The 23,948-nt window shown below is 41.3% G+C and overlaps 1 protein-coding gene across 7 annotated transcripts; it reads left to right on the forward strand.

Annotated features, from left to right (window-relative positions):
- The first annotated feature begins 777 nt into the window (after positions 1-777).
- On the forward strand, positions 778-22,615 carry gapvd1 (GTPase activating protein and VPS9 domains 1). 7 transcript variants are annotated; one of them, XM_037258515.1, is made up of 29 exons: positions 778-933; positions 4,766-4,992; positions 5,126-5,393; positions 5,486-6,058; positions 6,152-6,235; positions 6,324-6,458; positions 7,207-7,399; positions 7,971-8,051; positions 8,930-9,084; positions 9,262-9,391; positions 9,749-9,874; positions 10,136-10,309; positions 11,900-12,037; positions 13,342-13,476; positions 14,040-14,159; positions 14,400-14,477; positions 15,056-15,399; positions 15,727-15,814; positions 16,572-16,604; positions 17,181-17,252; positions 17,346-17,474; positions 18,123-18,249; positions 18,337-18,449; positions 18,615-18,774; positions 18,849-19,036; positions 19,165-19,378; positions 19,770-19,842; positions 19,928-20,125; positions 20,336-22,615. In XM_037258515.1, the coding sequence occupies exons 2-29, from the start codon at positions 4,808-4,810 to the stop codon at positions 20,474-20,476; spliced, it is 4,455 nt and encodes a 1,484-aa protein (XP_037114410.1). In that variant the 5' UTR covers positions 778-933; positions 4,766-4,807; the 3' UTR covers positions 20,477-22,615. The 7 variants fall into 7 exon arrangements, with proteins under 7 accessions (XP_037114410.1, XP_037114411.1, XP_037114413.1 ...); XM_037258516.1 differs by having other exon boundaries at positions 17,349-17,474; positions 20,336-20,476; XM_037258518.1 differs by lacking the exon at positions 16,572-16,604 and having other exon boundaries at positions 20,336-20,476.
- The last annotated feature ends 1,333 nt before the right edge of the window (positions 22,616-23,948 follow it).

Here is a 23,948-nt window from a genome sequence, read left to right on the forward strand (position 1 = left end):
ACACTCGTAGGAGAAAATCAGTAAATTCTCTTTTTTTTTTTGAATGATTTTTTTTTCAAATGAAGTGTAGCATGATGCTCAGTTACAGTAATTTAGGTCTATCATAGATCTTGAAAAAATCTTTTGACTCAGAAATTGTCAGTATTTCAAATGACTTGGCCAATCAGCTGCCGATCTAAAGTCTTGACTGTTATTTGTTTTGCCTTGCTGATGTCCACGGTTTGCGTTGTTTTCCTTCGACTACCATCTAGCGGAGCAATGCATGTATTACAGTAAGGTAGCCAGTTTTTCTGAAAAAAAAAAAAAAAAAGCTGCGTTTAAATACAAAATAAATGGATACAGCGTAAAAGGAGGCTACATTTATACTGCCACTTATTTAGAATGATCCAATTTATGAGTCGAAATCGAATAATAGTAATAAACAAATGACTCAAATAAGACAACATAATTATTCAACAATAACAAATAGCTTCTTTTGTTGCAGTTCATAGTTGAATCTCCAGGTGGAATTTGGATGGAACGAGACTATTGACAATATTGTTCGTCACATTTACGTAATAATTCATATCATAAATACAATAAAACATGAAAAAATAATTCAAGACGCGAACGCAGTATTGAACTATTCTCTGAGCGTGACCGAAATTTTTATCGAGAATTTGTAGATAAAATCAATTAAGAAAGTCATTCTGTGATTGTCAAAACGTGGGCGGTTTGCTTTTTAAGGTTTATGGACTCTGCCTTTAAAAAAGATTGCGCATGCGCGTTGCGGGCTTCTCCTCGTGATGACAGCAAATGACAGTACAGTTCGCTCCTGCAGCACCCAGTGAGAGACGGCCAACCGCAGACAAACAATTTCTCGAGCTTGATAAATCTCATGATCCGCTGTGTTTGGTAGTACTGTGACACATCAACACATACCCTTTAAGTTCGGTGAGTTGCCCGATTTCCGCTGCATCTTTTGTTGATCTTATATTGATCACTGTTTAGCTTGCAACGTAAGCTAGGCTAACGCAGCAAACTGAGGTTAGCTCATAGTTAGCTTTCCGCACTTGACTAGCTCAGGTTAGCAGCCTAACTTGGTCTACGTTGGCAGGCGAATATTTGTTGTCTGAGGGTCCTTCCACCAAATCAATGCGAACGTAAGACCACCTTGAGTGGCAACACTATAATAGCTTGGCTTCTGTCGATGTCCCCAAAAGCTTGTGGATAACCCAATGAATGTAAGTTTCTTGCTTTACATGCTGTTATGTTGAGCTATGCTTTAACACTAATAAAATATTCTTGGTTGCTTTGGTTTTCATGCTACTCGACTAGTGCGGTATCGTAGTAAATGCATTACGCACATCACTAATTTGGAACATGAATTTGTGTTAAACGTGCTAGAATCATTGGTTTTAGTAGAAAGTGGAGTAGAAATTCTACTCCATGGTTTATTATAACATTTACTAGCTGCTATAGTTACATTAAACTTCACGACCCCTTGAGAGTCAGTCATTTAACACCCTGAACTTTGACAGTCAAATTTAACAATGCATTTATTCTCGTTGTGTAGGACTGCAAATACCAGAGTCAAGCATTTACAGACTATTGAAATTTGAACATGCACAAATCCTGATCTGATGCTTGTAACAGGTTTTTGTAGTCTAGTTGTGGAAGTATTTCAGGTTGTTTCGTGCTTGTTTTTTATGTTCCTGTGAATTAATGTCTGGCTTTTGGCTTAAGTAACGTTAGAAACGCCTGCAAATAAACACAATACAAGTGCACGCTTCTTCAGTTGACCAGCAAAGCAAGTTTAAAGTGATTAGTCACGCTAATGTATAATGCAATATATAGTAATAGCAGGTAGATAACTGGTGTTTTAAAAATAGCACATTTGGAAATACATTACTAAACTCATGCAGCAAGAGTCAAGTTTTTAAGCGCTGGTCGTCTGGTTTGTTTGGTTTCCTCGCTAGATTTGTGTTCTTGTCTACTAACGGTGTACTTGTAACTATCTGAGTGACGAAAGCCATTGTGGCTTGTTTCAGGTAGAGTACCGTTCCAATCACATCAGATTGTGATACAGATAAATTCAACTTGACAGGTGCTGTTTAGGACAACACCAACTATTGTCAGACTTGCAGGGTTTCTTAGCAGAATTTCAAAACGACATCAATTATAAAGTAGACAAATGTTTTCAAATTGTGTTGTCCATTTCATCCATCCACGCCCCTGCCTCCCTCCCTCCCTCCGTCCATCCCTACTGAGCCAGTACAAGAAAGATTTCGGTCATTCATTTTTCTCAGGCACACACAAACACATGATGCACATCACTCAGCAACCAACAAACCACGCATCATCCAAGCCAAGATAGCTTTGCATCAGCCCATCTGTTACCATTTTGCTGCTTCATAAGCTGCAGCAGGTTGTGATATATTCCTCTTTCAATGATACGCGTAAATCTTCTCACAGTATGCTTATTGTTCCACTTGAGACGAGGTCTTCAAGTCAAAAGATTTCTTTATTAAAGGTAAAAAAAAAGGAAACCCCCAATGATTGTCACACACACATCTGGGTGTGGTGAAATCTTTTAACCCATCCCCGAAGGGAGCAGTGAGCAGCAGTGAGCAGCAGCGGAGCCGCGCCCGGGAATCATTTGGTGATCTAACCCCCAATTCCGACCCTTAATGCTGAGTGCCAAGTGGGGAGGCAATGGGTCCCATTTTTATAGTCTTTGGTATGACCTCGCTGGGGTTTGAACCCACAACCGTCCAGTCTCAGGGCGGACACTCTACCACTAGGCCACTGAGCTATAGTATGTTCTTAGCGGCCTCACTCGTCTAAACACAGTATTCTGCTCATTACTGCGCTCGTGGATGCTACTTATGTAGCTTGCTTATGAGCAGTGTCAGGATTTATCTGAAAAGGAAGTGCTAAGGGGATGTTGTAGTATTGCTACTTTGTGTGTTTATGAATTTGGGGAATACAATGGTGCTGTTTGCATAACACATAATTTTGGAGGTGGTCCTATTAAGTTAATCGACTTTGCTGCCTCAATCAGAATTATTGTCACGAAGCTTTGAGGTCCTAAGTTGCCCACTTGTGTAGTTTCTCTTCTGCTTTATAGTTCCTCTGTACTCTAGCGAGTGGTTCACCAGGCAGTTCAATCCAGATGGTACTACTAGCATTGGCGCTTGCACAGGAGGACTTTTGATAAATGCCTGTTCACCTCCCAGCAAGTCACTTAATACCGTTTTGTTTTTCAGTTTGATTCGAGTATGTGAGGAATGTGCTGCTTCATGACGTCCGACATGGAAGTTCATCATGAACATCCTATGTGAATAGAATAAAAATCATGACATATGTGAAGCTGGATACACACACATCAATTTTCATTATCTTAACAGATTTTGAAACCAGGCACATGACCAGGGGCGAAAAAAAGAGTAGTAGTACAAAAAGTGTAAGCCTTGGATCACTTCCTACAGTGGCTCTGCCAAACTCTGTGTTCACCTCGTACTCTTCTTAGGGGTGAGGCATTTGTGCAGATTCAGACAAGGGGTTGTTTGCCCCTCCCCAAAATAGTTCATCTTGTAAAACAAGACATTGTCTATTCTTTGTGTATAGTATAATGTGCTGACTCAAATTGGGATTGTTTGGCCTTGGTTAGGTAAGTCGTTCAATTCTTACTTAAATATTTCTTTCCTACACAATATTCACACGGTTCTCTCTTCACCAAATTACCAAAGTGTGTTTCGGAGCCTAAGGGAGTAGAGTCAAGTTTCAATGCTACATGTACATGTTGTTTTATATGAAATTTGCAAACAGCATCTGCTCCGTGCACGTTTGTGAGGTCAGCATACCTCGTTCTCCTTCCAACGTAAGTCCATGTATAGCTCATCATTTTTTATTTCTGTCTTTATTATGTAATCTGCATAACCAATCTGATTTGTCAAGCATATCAATTGTAATGCTGTGGTTGTCTATTAGCTTGCAGGCGTTGTCTCTGCCCTGCAGCCGTTCCATTTATGAGGTAGCTTCCAGCAGTCTTGTCTCATTCCAATCCCCAGAGTGCATGAACTGTGTTTACTATGTTACTAACCATCCGCAAAGAGAGACTATTGTGCAGAGGATTCCCCAAGTAATCATTCAATTTTCATGCTTTTTCTGCTTGGTTTGTTTGCCTTGGCTTTCTATAGCTTGAAAAGAGGGTGATTAGCATATTCTACTGTCTTGTGATTTAAGGTGCTTGTGAAAAATGTGCTTGCACTGTTATTTCTTTTTTTTTTACAAAACAAATGTTGTTAAAAATATGACCAACATTTCTTATTTTGGATCAAGTGGAAAATGGTGTCAGTCAGGAGCTAGTGGTGCAAGTGGTGGTTAGCATGTTTGCCTCACAGACACTCACTAGAATCTGGATTCAAATCTTGTTTCAGGCCTTCCAGTGTTGCATGTTCATGGATTTTCTGTGAGTAGTGGCAACTGGTCCGGGGTGTACCATCTCTTTCTTCCACATCGCTATAAGTTGGGATGGGCTCCAGCTCTCCTGCGTTGACACAAATGAGGATAAGGTTCATAGAAATAGGATGGAAGAGAAAATGGTGACCTCCTGAGGTTGATTGAATGTGCTAAGTTATTATATGTCGAATTACTGAGGTAAATGTTACTTTTGTTTATGGCGTATGATTATCTAATAAATAAATGACTGATTTAAATCACTGTATAGTTGTGTTAATAACAATAAGAGTCTTCATTTGTTCTTTGTCTCCTCTCTGTTCAGTACATTAATTCCTTGCCTCAAAGCCTGTGAGAGCTGGTAAAGATGGTGAAGCCAGACATTCATACTCTGGCCCACCACTTGAAGCAGGAGCGGCTTTATGTGGCATCAGAGAAGCAGCTGATCCAGAGACTCAATAGCGATGTCCTAAAGACAGCCGAGAGGCTATACCGGGCCGCCTGGATTGCCAAGCAACAGCGGATCAATCTCGATCGGCTCATTCTCACCAGGTCAGATGACACTTGAGAATCTTCACGTCTTTGTATAAATATGACAAACTATTGATTGATGGTCAACGACTTTCTTGAAGCGAGATAAGAGATTCTTATTAACATGAAGCCTCGTCTTTCACTTTGCTTTCAGTGTGGAAGCCTCACCAGCTGAATGCTGCCAACATGCCAAAATGCTGGAGGACACGCAGTTTGTTGATGGTTACAAGACTCTCAGCTTCCACGAGACCATCTATGGTGAATTCCTGGCCCGGTTGAGGGAGAACCCCAGACTGGTGGCATCATGCCTAGTGGCAGGGGAAAGGCTGAACCAGGAGCACACCCAAGGGGTCATCCAAACCGTCTTCACTTCACTTTATGGCAACTGTATCATGCAGGAAGATGAGAGCTACTTGCTACAGGTTTGCCACACATTCCCACAAGCTTAATAACCAGTTTACGCATTACACAAAGAAAAATCAAATTGTCTTCCCTCTCTCTTGACTACTCCTAGGTGTTGCGGTACCTGGTAGAGTTTGAGCTAAAGGAGAGTGACAACCCACGGCGGCTACTGCGACGAGGCACATGTGCCTTCAGCATCCTGTTCAAGCTCTTCTCCGAGGGCCTGTACTCAGCCAAGCTCTTCCTAACAGCCACCCTCCACGAACCTATTATGCAATTGTTGGTGGAAGATGAGGACCACCTGGAGACAGACCCATGCAAAGTGACTGAGCGCCTGACTCGAGTCCAGCAGGAGCGCTTTGGAGAGAAGGGCTCTGAGGGCTACAAACAAAGAGTCCAGGCAGCTGTTGAGACCAATGAAGCAAAGTTAGTTGCTCTGGTCAACAAGTTTATTGGGTATTTGAAGCAGAACACCTATTGCTTCCCCCATAGCCTGCGATGGATTGTGTCGCAGATGTACAAGACGTTGTCATGCGTGGAAGGTCTAGAAGTGGGAGAGGTGCGTACCATGTGTACTGACCTACTGCTGACCTGCTTCATTTGTCCGGCAATTGTTAATCCGGAACAGTATGGTATCATCTCAGATGCCCCCATTAATGAAGTGGCTCGCTTCAATTTAATGCAAGTAAGTGGCATGGCAAGTTTTTTTCTCTTATGTCTCTGTCATGTTATGTATCATATACAGGATATTGCATGAATTTTTATTTTTTTTTCCAAGGTCGGCCAGCTTTTGCAGCAGCTGGCGATGGCGGATGACGATGCAGACCCTAGACGAAAAAGTTGTTTGTCCAAATTTGATAAAGTAAATATTACATTTGGTTATATTTTTATTCCAGAAAAAAAATATTTCTGTAAATCCTAAAAAATAATCTTCTACAAATTTATTTCAGAGTTGTGTTGCTGCTTTTCTGGATGTCGTGATTGGTGGAAGAGCAGTTGAAACACCACCGATGTCGTCAATGAACCTTCTCGAAGGCCTAAGCAGGACTGCGGTTTATGTTACACATCAACAGCTGATAGCATTGGTACAATTTGTTGCTGCTAACAGAAAGTCTTTAACTATATTGCTCCAATTAAGGGGGGAGTTCTGTTCTTGCAATGGCAGCGTAATCCAAATCATTTATGCATACACAATTCGTAACACATCATAGGAAAGTCATTCAAAAATGTGATTTGAAGTTGCCATTGCAGAATATTTTACAGATATTGTTTTGATAAAATTTTAGGTTATATAAATGCAATCACTAGACTGTGGAACAGTGGAAACGAGTCCTGAGGAGTATCAAATCACATTTCATATGACTTCTTCATGTTATGTTATCTGCCAGACTGCGTTGTTCCAAAATTGGAAATTGCTATGATTTAGATTTTCCTCTTGGCTTGGCTGAGGTTCAAGCCATCTTAGTTCAAATGAAGAGAAATGTTTAACATTCATGACAATTCTTTCCTTTGGATTTTGTCGGAAAGCCTATTTTTACCCTTGAAAACAAGACTACATACAGCCCAAGTTACACATAGACATAAGACAGTGATTACATAACTAATTCTCGAAAACTTCTGGGTGAGTGTGAGGTGAAATGTTGTAGAGAAGTATCTCCGGAAAATATTGGAAGTTATCCAAATTGCCGTTATCAATCATTGTTATTCAGCTTGTGTTCATCTACCTGTTGCTAATGTCCATGTCATCTGCTCAGAATTACTCTATTTTTATGTGATGTTGCTTGTTCAGAATGTGAAAACCTCAACAAAGAATGTTATTCTCTTCATGCATAGGTGGATTTTGTGCGTAGGGTAATGGCTGGAGACCACCTTAGGGAGGAGGAGCACATGGCCCTGGAAACCCTGTTGGCCAATGTGCCCCAGTCGCAAACTGGGAAGAACAACAGTCTGGAACTTACCCCTTCCAACACCCCTCAGCTCTCCCCTGCTAGCACTCCTGCTAATAAGAAGAACAGACTCCCCATAGGTACTAATCTCCTCTGCCTGATTCTGTCTTTGATAGTGAATTTATGACTGCTGAATATTATAAATAATATAAATACTTGATGTGCAGGTGTGTGGGCCATTTCTGCACTCGCATGTTTAAATGCGAACTGGAGGAACAATTAGAATATCATTTGTAATGAGGAGCAAAATAAACAAGCTGGGCAGTGATGGCTAGTTAGAGGCTTGTGTTTTTTATAGGAAGTTAATGAGCTCCTTCCCAGCTTGTTATAAAGATAATTAGCTTGGTCCGGATTGGGGCTCAATTACAGAAATGACAACCAATTAAATTACCAAATATAAATGAACTCAACTTTAATTGGAATGGGTGGGAAAGATGCCTCAACTACTTTCATTAGTATTTTCAAGACAAATTATGATAACACAATGCCTTAATTAGAAATGGAGCACTTGCTTATGAAACATGATTGTAATACACAGTCTTAATACTCAAATTACTTTATAAATTGAAGTGTGAGATGTATTCTGTATTCTTTCTCCCAATCCCTACCTATGCCTTTCCCCTCCCTCTTGTGCTGCCATTGAATGACCAGGACAACATTTAGCTGCTATAGCATCTTGGGACCCTACAACCACCTCCCTCTCTGCTCATATTCCATTAGTAACCCCTTTTGGTGGGTAACATGTCAGTTGCATCGGTGATAGAAGTTATCCATCTTGTGTTTTTTCTCACTGTGTTTGTTCTTAGAGCATCCCTGCATGTACCAATCACTGTAGGATGCTGACACTGCTCACTGCTTTTGTACATGTGCTTTCACTCTGCTTGCTTTACATCACATAGCAATTTGCTCCATGAGTTAGGCCAAGATTGAAATAAAGTTGCACAATTTAGAAGTATTGGTTGTGAAAAGTTGCACAATCCAGTAGATCAATGTCAGGTAGAATCGTGTGCTGAAGTAATGGAATACAATCCGACTTCAAGGTACCCCACATAGAGCATACTGTACAGTGTACTGTATTGCGGGTTATTTTGCCCATGTACCTTCTATATCAGCAAATGTTGACAGTGGAAGACTAAACGGCAGTTGTTTTCTGACAATTTTTGGTGGCATAAGTTGTTGTTTTGTAAAAGGGAAAAACTTTCTACAAAATCAGGGCAATAATACTAATAGGCACAAAAACAGTGATATATTCCTCCAACCCAATTTTATACAGGGCCAAGATGCTTTGTTGTATGTGTGGAAGCAAATTGATGTGCATGTGCTCATATCATTATTGTGTCAGAGAACTCCATTTTTATCTCTTGAAAAAGCTCCACCCATGCACACTTGAATGTTATTTTAGCTCAGACCTTCAATGAGCAGGTTCTTACATATATTAACACCATGTTAGTTCATAATTATAGACTATTGCCTGTTTACAAAATAAATTCAACTAGTCCAAAGACCATTTATTTTGAAAATGCACTTCATTTAGAAAATAAATTAGACATTTTAGAATATTAGCTGATTGTAATCTTTTACATTTTCCTCCCCCAACGCCCGAACAGCAGCTGCTCGAAGCCGTAGCCGTACCAATTTAGCCCAGGAGGGGGAAGCAGAGACTAGCTCCCAGGAGTCGTTGCAGGAGCTAATGCCAGAAGAGGTGCTTGTAATATCATTTGGAAATGGTCCTCAGACTGTCCCTGGAATGATGTCAGAGAATGAGGTAATGTGACTTCAATTAATGCATTTAATTGAAGTAGAAGTAATGATGTTATAAATAAAACGAGTGGAAGTGTGGTTATCTCATACATTTTATGATTCTAATGGTCATCATCATTATTAATGTCTCATGCAGACCCTTATTTGTAATCAATACTCTCCATTGTGTTGTCCACTGTAGGTTTTGAACTTGCAAATGGCTGATGCTGCCCAAGGCGACAGCCATGCAGACGACACAAAGCTGCATGGCAAACCAGACAAAACGCTGCGCTTTTCACTCTGCAGTGACAACTTGGAAGGCATCTCTGAGGGTTCGTTTTCTGTCTTCAAAGTCAAATAAAGAAACTATATCGTCATAGAGAGGGGCCAGATGGCGGGCAATATTTATTGCACAGTCTGCAAAGATATTTTTATTTCACATGCTAAAAGTGGACCAAAAAAAGCTAACATGCCACTGCACATGTCTGTGCCTAAAAATATCCATGGCCAGCTTTTCCACCAAGTTCTTGTAGATATTAGGTTAACGTTACAGTTCAATAAACTAAAATTAAAAACATCCTATGACAGTAATGTGTAGTATATAGTTGTTTGGTGTCATATTGGTGTACATAGAATCAAGCCATTCACAAAATTGGACATCAAGTTATTCTTTTACATGTGTTCCTCAGGTCCATCTAATCGTTCTAATTCAGTGTCATCTCTTGACCTCGAGGGAGAGTCTGTTTCTGAACTGGGTGCTGGACCCTCAGGAAGTAATGGGGTGGAGGCTCTCCAGCTTTTGGAGCATGAACAAGGTGTGTGTAGTTAAAAATGCATTTTTAACCTTTTAACCCCATCATTCCTAACCCTAAACTTAAATTTCTAAAACATGCAGAAATCGCAGTATCTTTCTGTCTGTAGAACACACTTTTTCCTCTCCTGTCATTTTTGTCAAAGAAAAAAGTTTATTTATATGAGTGTTATGCTGACAACCCCCCCCAAATGAAAGATAATAATATGTGCAAGGGAAAGAGTGTGCAATGTGTGGAAATAACATTGTGGTGGGTCTCAATCAGCCACCACTCAAGACAACTTGGATGATAAACTGCGCAAGTTTGAAATCAGAGACATGATGGGCCTAACAGAGGATCGGGACATTTCTGAGACTGTTAGTGAGACCTGGAGCACTGACGTGCTCGGCAGTGACTTTGACCCCAACATGGATGAAGATCGGCTGCAGGAAATAGCAGGTATGGCCAGAATTTACTTGAGTAATTTCTTTCCGCTTTCTCTTCTGCTTTTATCTTTACGATTATTTTTTTGTCTCTATTGTACAGTGACTTCAGGAAAATGTCACCACCTTCTGGCACGTTTCTGAAATAACACAATCTTGAATCATAGCTTCCATTATTCCTTAAATTGTTTAAGGAATTTTAGCTTGGACTATTTCTTTAAATACGTACGTTCATATCTCCGTCTTTGCCTGCCAGAGTTTTTCTTTTACCGAGCTCTCTTTCTCTCAGTCTTCCTCTCTCTCTCTGACATTCATTTGGTCCCTGCAGTCTTATTGACCTTGGTTCCTTCTCATTTGCATGCGCCATTTTTCATTCTTCGGAATATGGCGTTGGGGGACTTTTCCGTCATTAAGTGAATTTACAGCGATTTCCTTATGTGTTTTCTCCAAGGGATTGGGTTATGAGATGCACATTAAATATCCATTAATACCTCATTATCCCACTGATAAGATTACCATGATAATGAGGCAGAAATTCTAATTGTTTCGCTTCTTGTTGTGCCACTCATTTAATCATCCACCTGAAAGACAAGCTCTCTTGAACATTGTAAACATGGACAGTGGGATAGAACTCTCCCATCACAACATAACTGGCGTATGTGCTTGCTCATGATGCATGTGTGTCATTAAGTGGAAGCACGATGGACCTCGGCGAGTGGCTATCAATGGGCGTTTTGTGCCGAGAACACTGACTTCTGCACACCTGCTTAGTATTTGCCACGCCTCTGTGTTCTTCCGCCTTTTTAAGTTGGAAGTGGCCGGTATGCAGGACCCTAATTTGTTTATGAGGAATGTGAGCGTAATCAACAGTTCAAAGTTGAGGCCCGGAAGGCCAGGCCAAGTGATACGTTCCCAATTACCGCTAACCTTGGAGCAGAGTTTATAATCCTACTTTTCTAAGTATAAAATGTACAGTATTGGATAGGGCCCGATTTATATGGATTTTATTTCCAGGCCAATGCTGATTATTGGCCGAATAAAATACTGATTACGGATTAACCAACCAATTAATTCCCCAAATTATAATGCATAAATTAAATATTATTTCCTCTCCAAATGTATTTCAATGGGTGTCCTTAAATGAGGATTTCTGTTATTCACAGGCTTCCCTGGTACCTTTTCACAGTGAATAGTGGGGGTCAACTGTAAATATAGTTTAAAGAAAAGAACTTTGCTTTCTGTAATTCATTGACTTCAATGGACATAAATCCTTAATTAATGAGACCAATGTTACTTGTGTACAACTGCTGTAAATAGTAAGAGTACATGAAAATAAAAACAATCTGCAAATATTTAACATTTGGCTGATAATTATGGGCCGATATTTGAAGGACCACAATTGGCCAATGTAATTGGCTGGCCGATTAAATGTCAGGCCCCAGTATTTGAACCCCAACTCTCTCTATATGCAGAGCTCGACACTTCCAGATCATGTTTCCTTTTAGTGAGGGTTAAAAAACTTAAGGCTAAAAACAAAAATGGCTTTGACAATGAAGGTGACTTTAGGTACAGGAGGAGGTTCAGTCTTTTCTCCCTTTGTTTTTAGGGGCAGCTGCAGAGAACATGCTCGGCAGCCTGCTGTGCCTCCCAGGATCAGGCTCAGTGCTGCTGGACCCCTACGGCTCCACAATCTCAGAGACCACAAGCGAGGCATGGAGTGTGGAGGTCCTGCCAAGTGATTCAGGTGGGGTCCCGGGGTCAACCGGCTGTCACCTACTGACTGTTTGTTGTCTTGGGCCATTCTTATGATTCCAGCATTTCACTCCCACAACAGTCATTAATATGTGTTTCCATGCACGTATTTGTATGCATATTCATGTTTCTGCTGCCTTTTTAAGTGGGGGTTGGGAGACCAGGTGTGGTTGCACTCTGTGTTCCACACCTAAAATGTGTGTACACATCTGTCATCATATTTTTATGCACTTCCCTGTCTTTCAGGGCAGAGCCTTGTGTGCCAATAAAAGGCAGCTCTGGGTTTCCTTAGAGGGTCCGCCAGGTGTGTTTGCACCTGTGGTGGAGCAGTGGGAAGGGAAGCACAAGGACAATAAATAGTCAGCTGTCTTCAGTCAATTTATATGGCTTCAATTCCAGACTCCTGTATATTTTATCGTGTCATGTTGGTGAGCTCATTTGGGTATCAGTTGTTCAATTATAAGTCAAACATATACATACCTATACTGTATTTGTGGCTAGTAAGTGATTAGGCAAGTATTTATATAGAGCATTTCATACACAAGGTAACACAAAGTGCTTCATATAATTAAAAGTACAGCATTTGAAATCCAAGTTCAAGACATTTAAAAGGAAAGGAAATAAAGATTGCTATAAATCCTTTTTTTTTTTTTTTTTAAATCCTATGATTTAATTATTTTATGAATGAGATGTATACTTTACAGCATTTTTTAGCTCATTTTATCTTTGGAAAAACAGTGTTTTGTTCATTAGAATGGTACACCTTTCAAAATGATGCTATAGACAACATGCTTGAGTCTCTTGATTGCTTTCTATTCAGTTTCTGCTCTTGCTCTGCTCAGTATTAGCGCGACCAGAGGCCTTTTCTCAAATGCTGTGCTTGTTTCATGGTTTGGAAGCAGAAAACTACACTCGGCAGACCACTTCACCAGCACATTATTACTAACGAGCATGCAAATGAGTACTGCTGTTCATATGGAGCCTCTGGGCTCAACCCAACAGCTCCATTGGGCAGCCAAAGAATTGGCCTCACTAGCTTTATGGTTTTGTTTGGCTCTTATCACTCGTGGTAATATATTCTTTGATTCCATGCATATGTGTGTACTTGGCACTAATAGTCAAGAGGCAAGGGGTGGAGGGGAATGACAGAATGACCACTGCGCAGCAACCATCACCAATGTTATCTGGAGCAGCAACTGTGCTCTATGATTACACCGTAGTTGAAATGAGACTTAACTGTACTACAAGAAGAGTTTGTTTCGAAAATGAGCTTTTCAGACATTCTTTTTTTTACAGAAGCCCCAGATTCGAAACAGGAGGAACGGCTGCAGGAGCTCGAGAGCTGCTCAGGGGTTGGTAGCACCTCAGATGATACAGAAGTCCGGGAGGTCAGTTCGAGACCAAGCACTCCTGGCCTGAGTGTTGTCTCAGGTAAAAATCTAAACTCTATTCATATGCACTCGCACAAAGAAAAAATTGCAGATATGCTTGAAATAATACATGTCCACATTTGATGACTCTTATGGACCCCATGCAAATTGTTTCTCATCCATTCGTTGATTGATAGCCAGGTAAGGCAATTGTGAACAGTTTATTTACAATGCTGACCTGGAGGCATTTTAGCGTGAAGTGTCTTACCCAAGGACACCTACAGCAGGCAGTTGGGACCGGAATTCCAACCAGCGACCTCTACCAAGTAAACTACAGCTGCCTAATTAGCTGGCAAGTGCTTGTTAATCTAACCGCAGCCTATTGAATGTGTTGGATGCAGTCTGTATCATTCTTGGCTCTGTAACCCATGGGAGCTTACACTGCCACTTTAGAGCTCCCACTGGGTTCCCACCTGAGCAATTAAAGTAGTCTAAAGAGGGAAAATAAAAAACGTTGTCTTTCTTTTGACCCCAAATGCATTTCCCATTAGATTATGCTGCTACTATGTTGCTTTTGTCCTAAGCATAAAACAGCAGAGTTTGTGTTTTTCTTTTGCCCTGCAGGTATCAGTGCAACCTCTGAGGACATTCCCAACAAGATAGAGGATTTGCGCTCAGAGTGCAGCTCAGACTTTGGCGGAAAGGACTCTATAACCAGTCCAGATGGGGAAGAGTCAGGCCACGGTAGGAGAGTGTCACATCCCCACTAGGCTTGCTAAGTCATTAGTACAGTCCAAAACAGCCAGAACCATCAATTGCTGTCACTTCTACAGTGGTCGCCAGTCTAAATTGCTGTTTCTTTATATTGACATCTCAACAGTACTATTTTTTTCTGAGGAACATTGTACAGTGGATGTGCACTTGTGTATTAGTGATAGATTTAAAATGGCTGTTAATGACTCATGTGTGCTTTTATTGTTACAGGATCGCAGCATCTGACTTCGCCAGCCTCACAAGCTGATTCTCTATTGGTCATGTTCGACCCGCTCTCCTGTGCAGAAGGTAAATAGCACTCCTAAACTGCTCAACAGACGATCAGTTTTACAAATGTAGTCGGCCCTCAGCATAGCTTGAGTAAAAACCCCCGAAGTAAGGATGTTCCTTCCCCTCCACCGTTTTAATACCAAGTGTTAAGAGCATTTTTTGGGTGCAAGTTGAGCATTTTGTTTAAGATTGTGTAGACTTTGCATTTTAGTTACAAGACGGTTTTGAGAGGAATAGTAGTGGTTGCATGTCTGGCAAGGTTAAGGAATGACAGGTTGAAGGACCTCACCCCAAGCACTTTGGCACGGTCTCCTTGTCCCACTGTGCTTATAGAGGGAAAAAAATCCACCTTTGGAAACTTTTCAGGAGATGAGAGAGTGTACCCTTGAAACAGGTGGCCTACTCGGTTCTCATGTTTGTCTTTCTTTAGCACTCTTAGAATGTCATGTCTAAATGAAAGGACACTGCAAAATCCATCTATTGCCCATAATAAAGTCTCATCTCATCTAATCTCATTAAATTAGGTGTACCAAATGAAGTGCCTAGCAAAATCATATTCTCTGTACTTTTTTCCTTCGTGCCTTTTACTGTCCCAGGTTCCACCACTGGGACAATAGTGAGGCCCAAGGTGCAGTATGCCAGGCCTGCTCACCCACCCCCTGATCCCCCCATCCCCGAAGCCAGCGCCGTCGGGCAGGAGACACGCCACTCTTTCGTCATGCCCCACAGCTTGGCTCAGGCTGAGTTTGAGAACAAGCAGCGCCACTCCTTCCCTGACCGACTGGTTCGGAGTCGCAGCTCTGACATTGTTTGCCCGGGCCGTCGACCTACGAGTGACCCTGGGCTGAATCGTCGTGTGGCAGTTGAAGAGCGTGACTCGGCGGGGGCCTTTGCTGCAGCGCCATCCATGTCGCCCAGCAAGGACTCTTTGAAAGGAGAGGTAACTATCAATCCATGTGACATGTTGTACATTGTGGATCTGGGATGTTCCTCTTTCAATAACAGTAGATGGTCGGTGTTAAAGTTACGCTTCTATTTTTAAAATAAGAAGATTGTTGTTACCACAGCTTGACTTGTGGAGGTTTGCTATATTTGCAGCTTTGTGACTGTGGAGTGTTGCATGTCAATTCTTGTTTTTGCAGTGACAAGGCGATAAATAATCTTGCATTTATGTTTTCGCCAGTAATACTGTATGATTTTGAAATCGATTGTACTACCCACAAAATTATTATTGCAACATGCAAATGTCTGTGATTTTCTTTAATAGGCTGAGGACAGAAAAGACAGTGATGATGAGAAGTCTGATCGCAACAGGCCATGGTGGAAGAAGCGTTTTGTGTCAGCCATCCCGAAAGGTAAGGAAATGGTCTCGTCTTTGCTCAATTTAACAGCCATCCTTTCAAAGTAACGTTTGTTTTCAGGGCTCCTTCATTTCTCGGTCCCTGATGAAACTTTTCCTAATCACAAGTGACAGAAAATCTCACAGTTTAAAGAGCAGCCCGAAAAGCCATTTATAACACGCGAAAGAATGATGGATGTTACATATTGCCGACGTTCCAGTTGGAAAATGATATGTTTTGTTTGTCAGAGTTACTTTACGGACACGTCCAGTCCCTTTTCACTCACGTCTCGGTAGCCGTAGATTTATATAGAGCGTTCGGAGCTAATCACTCATCAGAGGGGTTTTCGCTGTGTAGATTGTGTGGCCGCCGCTAGCTCTCCCAGCTGTGCTGTCATCCAGCAGCTAATGGTCATTAGATGGACCTCTCCGTCATCACCACTGATAGATGGCACATCTCTTGTTGCAGTTCTACTCTACCACCATATCTCATGCATCTGTCTGGGGAATAATGAGCTGCGCCCACACGGAGTGACTGCACATTAGTCTTTGAGATAATTGTGTTTCTTAAGTAAACATTAAATTGATATTCATAAAGTGGGTGACACATGGTAAAGTTCGGAGCTGTTGGAGCCTGAACCACCAGCCTGCCGCCAACCTGTGCAGAGTGCAATGTGTTTGTTCTGCTGCTCTGCCTGGCAACGCAGTTGGTTGTCCTGCAGAGCGGCAGCCTTTCTGCGAAAGGCCAACCCTGTCTGTTGTGTTCCTCACAGTGCTGTATTGGACGGCTGAGAGTGACGTCCCAGGTAACGCTGTCGCCATTGCGCTAGCTTTACCGCTGGGGCTGCGTGCCATGCTGCTTAGTAAATGTTGCCTTTGAGAGTTGTAGATGTCACATGGTGCATTTTGAACGCCCAATGTCATCATCCATGCATCTCGTTCCTTACAGGCTCCATAGTATTATTTTGCAACCTACTGTGTTGACAATACAGAATATCAACATGTGCTATGTTACACTTTTACCCAGTGTTTCCCATGGGTGTCATCAAATGTTAGATTCTACCTCAAAATGTTTGTCCTGTTTTCACCATTTGTGTTAATAGGATAAACCCCCATAGACATTTCAACTTCCTAGACCTAATTATCCATAATGAGTTTCAGTAGACTTTAATGATATTCTGGTGGTTTATTCACAATTTTAATTAGAATTCTTTTGCTTCTTTGGGTAGTTTAACTGGAATGAGATTTTTCATCAGTTGACCCCCCCCCCCTCCCACCCCCTGCCTTTCTGCATTTAACAGATGGCACGCGGTCACCCTGTCATCAAGTCATATCGAACTCTTTGTCACACCATACAAATCAAACAATTCTAATCTTCACAGCTCCTATAGCTGCATTTCGGAAACGAGACAAGCACGAGAAGGATGATATTGCTCCGGAGCGAATCCCGCAAGGTTTGTTGATCTAATTCACAAGTGGTTGAATCAAATCTACCTTGCTGAGTCGAATTGTAATGGGTTCTAATTGTCTGTGGGTTGATTCATCAGAAGAACCTTTGCCCAGACAAAGCACCCAAGTCCAAGCAGCGGAAGACATCCTGGACAAGTACCGAAACATAAAGAGGACCAGCCCAAGTGATGGAGCCACAGCAGGAGCGGCTTATGAGGGTGCTGGAGGTCAGGATTCACAGGATTTTGGATGTACAGGATTATTCACATTATAAACACAAAAATTCCATCACTTTCATAGTTATGTCGTAGTTATGTCTACTACTCGGGTGAAAACTTAATTATAGTAGGTAACACCTTCATCTGATATCATGAACAATTTAGTTTTTTCAAATGAAGGCCCCAATATGTAGTTAAAGATTAGAACCAGTGATTCAATAGGATTGTAAGCCACAACCACAAACTTTGCTGCTTGATTAGAAGAATGTACTGAATTTAAGCCACAGGTCATCTTTCTGTATAACTGAACAGGAACGTTACTACACTTGTTTTCTCTCTGATGTGTACATTGGAGCAGTTTGAAGTTTTATACCTTGTTGTACTCCCATTTCTGCCCCCCGAATGACAGCCTAGAACATTTACATTGTGAATTTGTCACGTTAGACAAACTGATTATTTTGGCCAGTCACTCAAAACAATTTAATGGAACTGTGAAGATCAATTGAGTGAACAGCAACACTTTTAATAACGATATGCAGAGTCTGACATTGTTGTCCCATGAACATAATTATATTAACATTTAAATTATTTGTTTAGTTTTGCAAATTTGGTCAACAGTTCACAAACCTACTAACAGTGCATCTTTTATTTTGATAGATATTTGTGCTGAAGAAAGTGTTCATGACTCTCCAAGAGAAGATCCTATGCAGAACATTTCTACTGATGACCTCCCAGATTCAGCCAGTCAGACAGCTCAGCAGCATGGTTCAAAGTTTTCTTTTAGGTATGACATTCACAATTCAGCAAGTATACCACTATTAGCCATACTTTTTAAAGACAATATTAATCGCTGATTGTCATTGACTTCCAGTGATGCCAAGAAAAAGTTGCGGATGGCATTGTGTTCTGCAGACTCAGTGGCTCTGCCTATTCTGACCTCGGCTACCACTAGAAATGGTTTGCCTGACCACATGGACCCTGAAGGTATTATATTTCAGAGCAAATCCAACATGGTAAAACCACAAGTCTTCATAGTAGTTCCCACCAGTCACATTGTCACACAGACGTTGCACAGTGATTAGATTACAAACTTGGATGTTGCGTAACCTTTGTTGCATTTCTAATGATTCCTTCCTTCCTCCCTCCCAGACAATGAGATCGTGTGCTTCCTAAAGGTCCAGTTAGCAGAGGCCATCAACCTCCAGGACAAGAACCAGATGGCCCAGATCCAGGAGACTTCGCGTTGCGTCACCCGTTTCGACCCCCGTACCTGTAGGAAGCTGCTTGCTGCCATTGCAGAGGATTACAGGTTAGCAGCATCGTTTTAGTTTTCATTTCTTTTGTCACTAATTAAACAAAGTCCACTCTTTGCGTTTGCTGTAGAAAGCGAGCTCCATACATAGCCTATTTAACGAGATGCCGGCAGGGCCTGCAGACCTCACAGGCCCATCTGGAGAGGCTCCTCCAGAGAGTTCTGAGAGACAAGGAGGTAGCCAACCGCTATTTTACCACTGTATGTGTTCGTCTCCTTCTGGAGCACATGGAGTCCAGGATGCTTGACTTCATCAAGGGTAACTTTATGGTTTTCTGTAATAGTTTGCACATTTTTTTTTTGTTGTATTTGACAAGATTTATAAAAACTATGCAAAAGAATTTGTAGAAAGTAGTCTCACTCTTTTTCCCCCCTCCTCCCTTTCAGCATTCCAAGTGTGCACAGCAGCAGATGACAAGACTGCAGCGGTGGAGGATTTTCTGCGCTACTTGTACGGCGCCATGGCCCGTGATGCCATTTGGCAGTATGCGAGCGAGGACCAGCTGCAGGATGCCCAGATGGCCATCGAGCGCAGCGTCATGAACCGCATCTTCAAGCTGGCCTTTTACCCCAACCAGGATGGAGACATTCTCAGAGATCAGTTAGTAGTTGCACTTTCTCCAGTGACATGATGCCGTGCACCAGTGTTTCTATTTCAGAGTAATTTCTGTGAATGCATCAAGATATTTATAGAATATTATTTTGCCACTTCATTCAACTTCATGCTGCTGACTAACTCCATGGTATATACACTTGCAACAAATATGTGAACCCTTTGGAATTAACTGGATTTCTGCATAAATCAGCCATAAAATGTGATGTGATCCTCAACTGAGTCAGGACAATAAACAAACAGTATTCATCAACTAATACAATACCTCCCAAGGTTACACTGAAAGAATATTTTTGTTTAATTTACACAGTATATCAAGCTGGTGACTAACAGACTACAGTGATGTATTTTAAAAACTGAATTTTCCCCACCCATACAGGCTTTTCCATGAACATATTCAACGGCTGTCTAAAGTTGTTACTGCTAATCATAAAGCACTTCAAATTCCAGAGGTATGCTTGTTTTTTGTTGTTGCTTTAATCACTTCTGTTTTCCCTTGACCAGAGATGCTCAGCTGTGTGTGTTCCTTGGTTTTAGGTTTACTTGAAGGAGGCTCCCTGGCCCTCTGCGCAGTCTGAGATCAAGACCATCAATGCCTACAAGACACCCAGAGACAAAGTCCAGTGTATACTGCGCATGTGTTCCACTATCATGAACCTCCTCAGTCTGGCTAACGAAGACTCTGTCCCCGGAGCTGATGACTTTGTTCCTGTGCTTGTCTTTGTCCTCATCAGGGTGAGTCTTTCATGTAGTCCTCCTCCTCCTCCTTTTTGTCCTTTCAAATCACATACTTGTTATAGACTTGTTTTTGAAACCTCAACATCATCCAAAATATTTCACCTTTCATTCCATATGTGCATTTGTAACCTGAACAGTGTAGCGTGAGATTTTTTTTTTTTCCCCACAAGCTAATGTCGGCCCATCCCTGCATCTCCTCCCCTCCAGGCAAACCCGCCTTGCCTGCTGTCCACCGTTCAGTACATCAATAATTTCTACGCCAGCCGGCTGAGTGGGGAGGAGTGCTATTGGTGGATGCAGTTCACTGCGGCGGTGGAATTCATTAAGACCATCGACGATCGCAAGTGAAGCAGAACAGCCACCTGTATGGGCAGACTGTGGGGGAAGGAGCCGGGAGACTGGGAACCTTCCCATACCAACTGCTCCCTCTGCACAGCTTTTGAAAGCTGGCCCTCAGCCTGCTCGTTGTGTGTATAGCTTGTACATAGCCACAGACGCTCAAAGATTACAGAATATATATTACTGTGCCGATGTGGACAAATCCAGGTTTTAGCCGTGGTGGGAAAACGGCTACGGGGGAAGATTTGCAGCGTGTTAACTTTAAACGTCAGTTGGGTTTTGATTTTTATCTTTTTGTCTCTCGACTCATGTTTCACTTTTTGGGTGTACGTATTGGGACTTTTATATGTAAGCAGTTAAACAAATTCAACATAAGTGATAAAACTCTTCAGACCTAAATGATAAACTTATTTAAAGGGACCAGAATTAGTGTGTGTGCTCGTCTCATTTTATTGCCCTTGAGAGTGAGAGGAATGTAGTTTCAATTATGTTCTATTAAATCCTATATTATAAGCACTGTAACAGGCAATGAGATTCAGTGAATTCCATTAACCTACTACTCTCTCCTGTTAATGGAACAAATTGTATGGCAGCTTATTTAAGGTCACTCTGAAACCAAAAGTTGTGTCGATTGATCATTTGGACACAAGGGCCCACATAGTTATCCTACAGTTCCATGTAATGCTTCAACTCACTGTTCGAAACATACATATCATGCCTATTTGTGAGGCAAAGAAGCTGCCCAAGAAAAAAATGTCAGAGGTTCCAGAGTGGTTATGACTTGGGAATTCTGGGTGATGAGGATTTACAGGGTCGGCTTGTGCACACCTGGTAGTGGTGACGTTAAAGATACTGTATATTGAAAATAGTGCCTTTATTTGGGGCGGCCTGTACAGTTTACAATTGGTTTCCCACATAAATGACATGCCCCCTTACCAGCGCACACATGATCCTCACTGGGCCTACTATATATTCAACACATCTTTCCCATGTTACTGATTACCAAGACTCAGTCACTTTAATCCAGTTGAATTTGAACAAATGTCCCTCTTTGGTAGAAGTAGTGTTCTGTCTACACTGACTGCTGCATTGGTGAGTTGCACAACTTGATCGCTTCTGGTGGGGGTCAAAGCCTTCCTTTAGAATAGCATTGGAGGAGGGGGGAGGGGTGTGAAGCTTTTTCTTAATTTAAGTGAACAAAGCTATTTTATTTCTTATCTACAGCACGCCTGCAAAGTAACATTATCGCCTGATTGGAACTCAGCTCTCTACCTCCGCATTCAAGAAAGGGACAGGCATTTTGGTGCACTTATTTATTTTCCACTGTATGGCTCAGTTTCTGTGCACTGATGTGCCATGTGTAATTATAGTTTTGCTCAGCCATTACTTGACCTACAGTTAATGAGCTGACAGCACAATACACATTAGGTAGAGAGAGCAAATAATCATCACTGTTCACTTGTTTACTGCCTTTCAGTTCATGCTCTGTGCCGTTTGTGTATATTGTTTGTCCCATGGGCACGGGAGAGGGGTGGGGTGTGATTGGTTGAACCCTTCTGCATGAAGACATTGAGTGGTCTGCACAATTTTAGTCGTTATAAAGAGTCACCACCTGACCCTGCCAGACGATGCAAAACACTTTACTTTGCGTCATTCTTTTGATTTATTTTGCACAAAACATGTATGTTCCTTAAATAAATTGGCAAAGTTTAGTCCAGTTTGAGACCTGACTGTTACTTTTATGTGAACTAAAGTACGGTTTCAGTCGACAGTTGCCCGAGAACCTTACATAGTCTTTTTCGCAATCTGTAATCGATTCCTGAAAAAAAACATCCACAGGAAAATCAACTTACAGGTTGCATTATTACTAATTGGGTTCCTGTTTAACATACTGGAAAAATCTTACAAAGCAGCTATTGTATAGATAATGATACACCAACCACATTTGTAACTCTTGTTCTTTAAAGCTTTATTACTGTGCTTCCTGTGCAATAGCGCTGAATGGCTGAACAGAGAAGAAATACCTTGCATCTAATTTTAAACTTAAGCTTGCTCAACTATAATATGCAGGGACGGTCGGTTTGTCTTTACTGTGATTAATGCGCTATGTCATTTAGAAACAATAAAAGAACATAGTGTTTTCCCTTACTTATACTGTGTGAGGCATTACTTCTGTCACGTATCAATCACACCTACTGTTAATGCTCATTATTGTTGCATTATTCAGTAGCTTGGACACTTGTAGGTACATCTGCACTCTGCTTCCCACAATTGAATAGATGGCAGGGAAATTATGCATAGCATATAATTGTTAGTGGGGGCAGTGGAGCAGCAGCATCCAATCTAGGGGCCACAAATAGCAACCCCTCTGCAAACATTTCATTACTGCTGACAAGTGTTCAGCAAATTGTCATTGGAGATATCCCCTCATTTTAAGCCCTCCTTACTTCACCGATTGCTTTCCCTAATACTTATCCTCTTTTTCTTTTTCGTCATAAACTTCTTTGTGGGGTGTTATCTATCCCCTGATGATATCTGGCAATTGCTAATTTAAATTCAAATTTGGGGGGGCGGAAGTTAATTAGTTGCACAGACCAGTGGCTAGATTTGGAGATTTGATCGTTTTGACTGAAGCTGTTCAAGGATACAAAAAGGCCTGCTGTTTTGTCTTGGAATCATCTACACATTATTCAGCTTGTAGTTGAGGCCAGTAAAATTTAATTAATGCATCAGGTCTGTAGTTTCTTTGAGATGCAATGCACATTCAGGAAGATGGCTCGTTTAGGCCTTGTTGATTCTTGAACGTTTCGTAAAGTCTGAGGCAAGAAATCACATATATCCGTATGAGATTGTACTAAAAAAAGAATTGTTTGATTACAAATGTAAATGTTCCAGACATGGAATGTCTTGTTTGTAAAATGAGTGATAATGCTTTTTCTATTAGGAGAGTGGCTACATTTTGAGGCACGCTCCGATGTCTTCCACTGGTACTCATTATTAACCTCTCGGCTTTGTTATGCCGACTAATTCTATATTAAGTGGCCCATATCAGAAAAAAACAGACAGGTGACAGGTGGTACTAGCAATGTTATATTCTTTATAGTCATACTTGAAACAATCTTCAGTAAATTTAGCGAGGTGTAAATGTATATATTTACACACTCACATATATATATATATATTAATGTGTTTAGTGTGTGCTTTAAAGCTCTGCAATGGTAACCACCCACTCATCATTGCTGTTCCACTAAGAGCCTGCAGATGGCAGACGCACCATTTGCCAGAACGGTCGAGTTCATCTTGGAGCGGCTCAAGACAAAGAACAACAACTACGTGTTATTTGAAGCAAAAGAATGTGGCTGTCGGCCAATAAAGCGAACACAATAAATACTAATAAATAAATTAATTAATAATAATAATAATGTTATAATTGTACTGTGTTTGTGTGCGTGTGCGCGTAGCACGTGAATGAGTTGTGATG

The sequence above is a fragment of the Syngnathus acus genome, chromosome 9, assembly GCF_901709675.1.
Source record: "Syngnathus acus chromosome 9, fSynAcu1.2, whole genome shotgun sequence".
NCBI classification, from domain to species: domain Eukaryota; kingdom Metazoa; phylum Chordata; class Actinopteri; order Syngnathiformes; family Syngnathidae; genus Syngnathus; species Syngnathus acus.

Coding starts and splice junctions, on each gene's coding strand:
- gapvd1 (XM_037258515.1), top strand. CDS start 4,808: ATGGTGAAGCCAGACATTCATACTCTGGCCCACCACTTGAAGCAGGAG. Junction 9,875..10,135: donor GCTTTTGGAGCATGAACAAG/GTGTGTGTAGTT, acceptor GGTCTCAATCAG/CCACCACTCAAGACAACTTG. Junction 13,477..14,039: donor TGGCCTGAGTGTTGTCTCAG/GTAAAAATCTAA, acceptor TTTGCCCTGCAG/GTATCAGTGCAACCTCTGAG.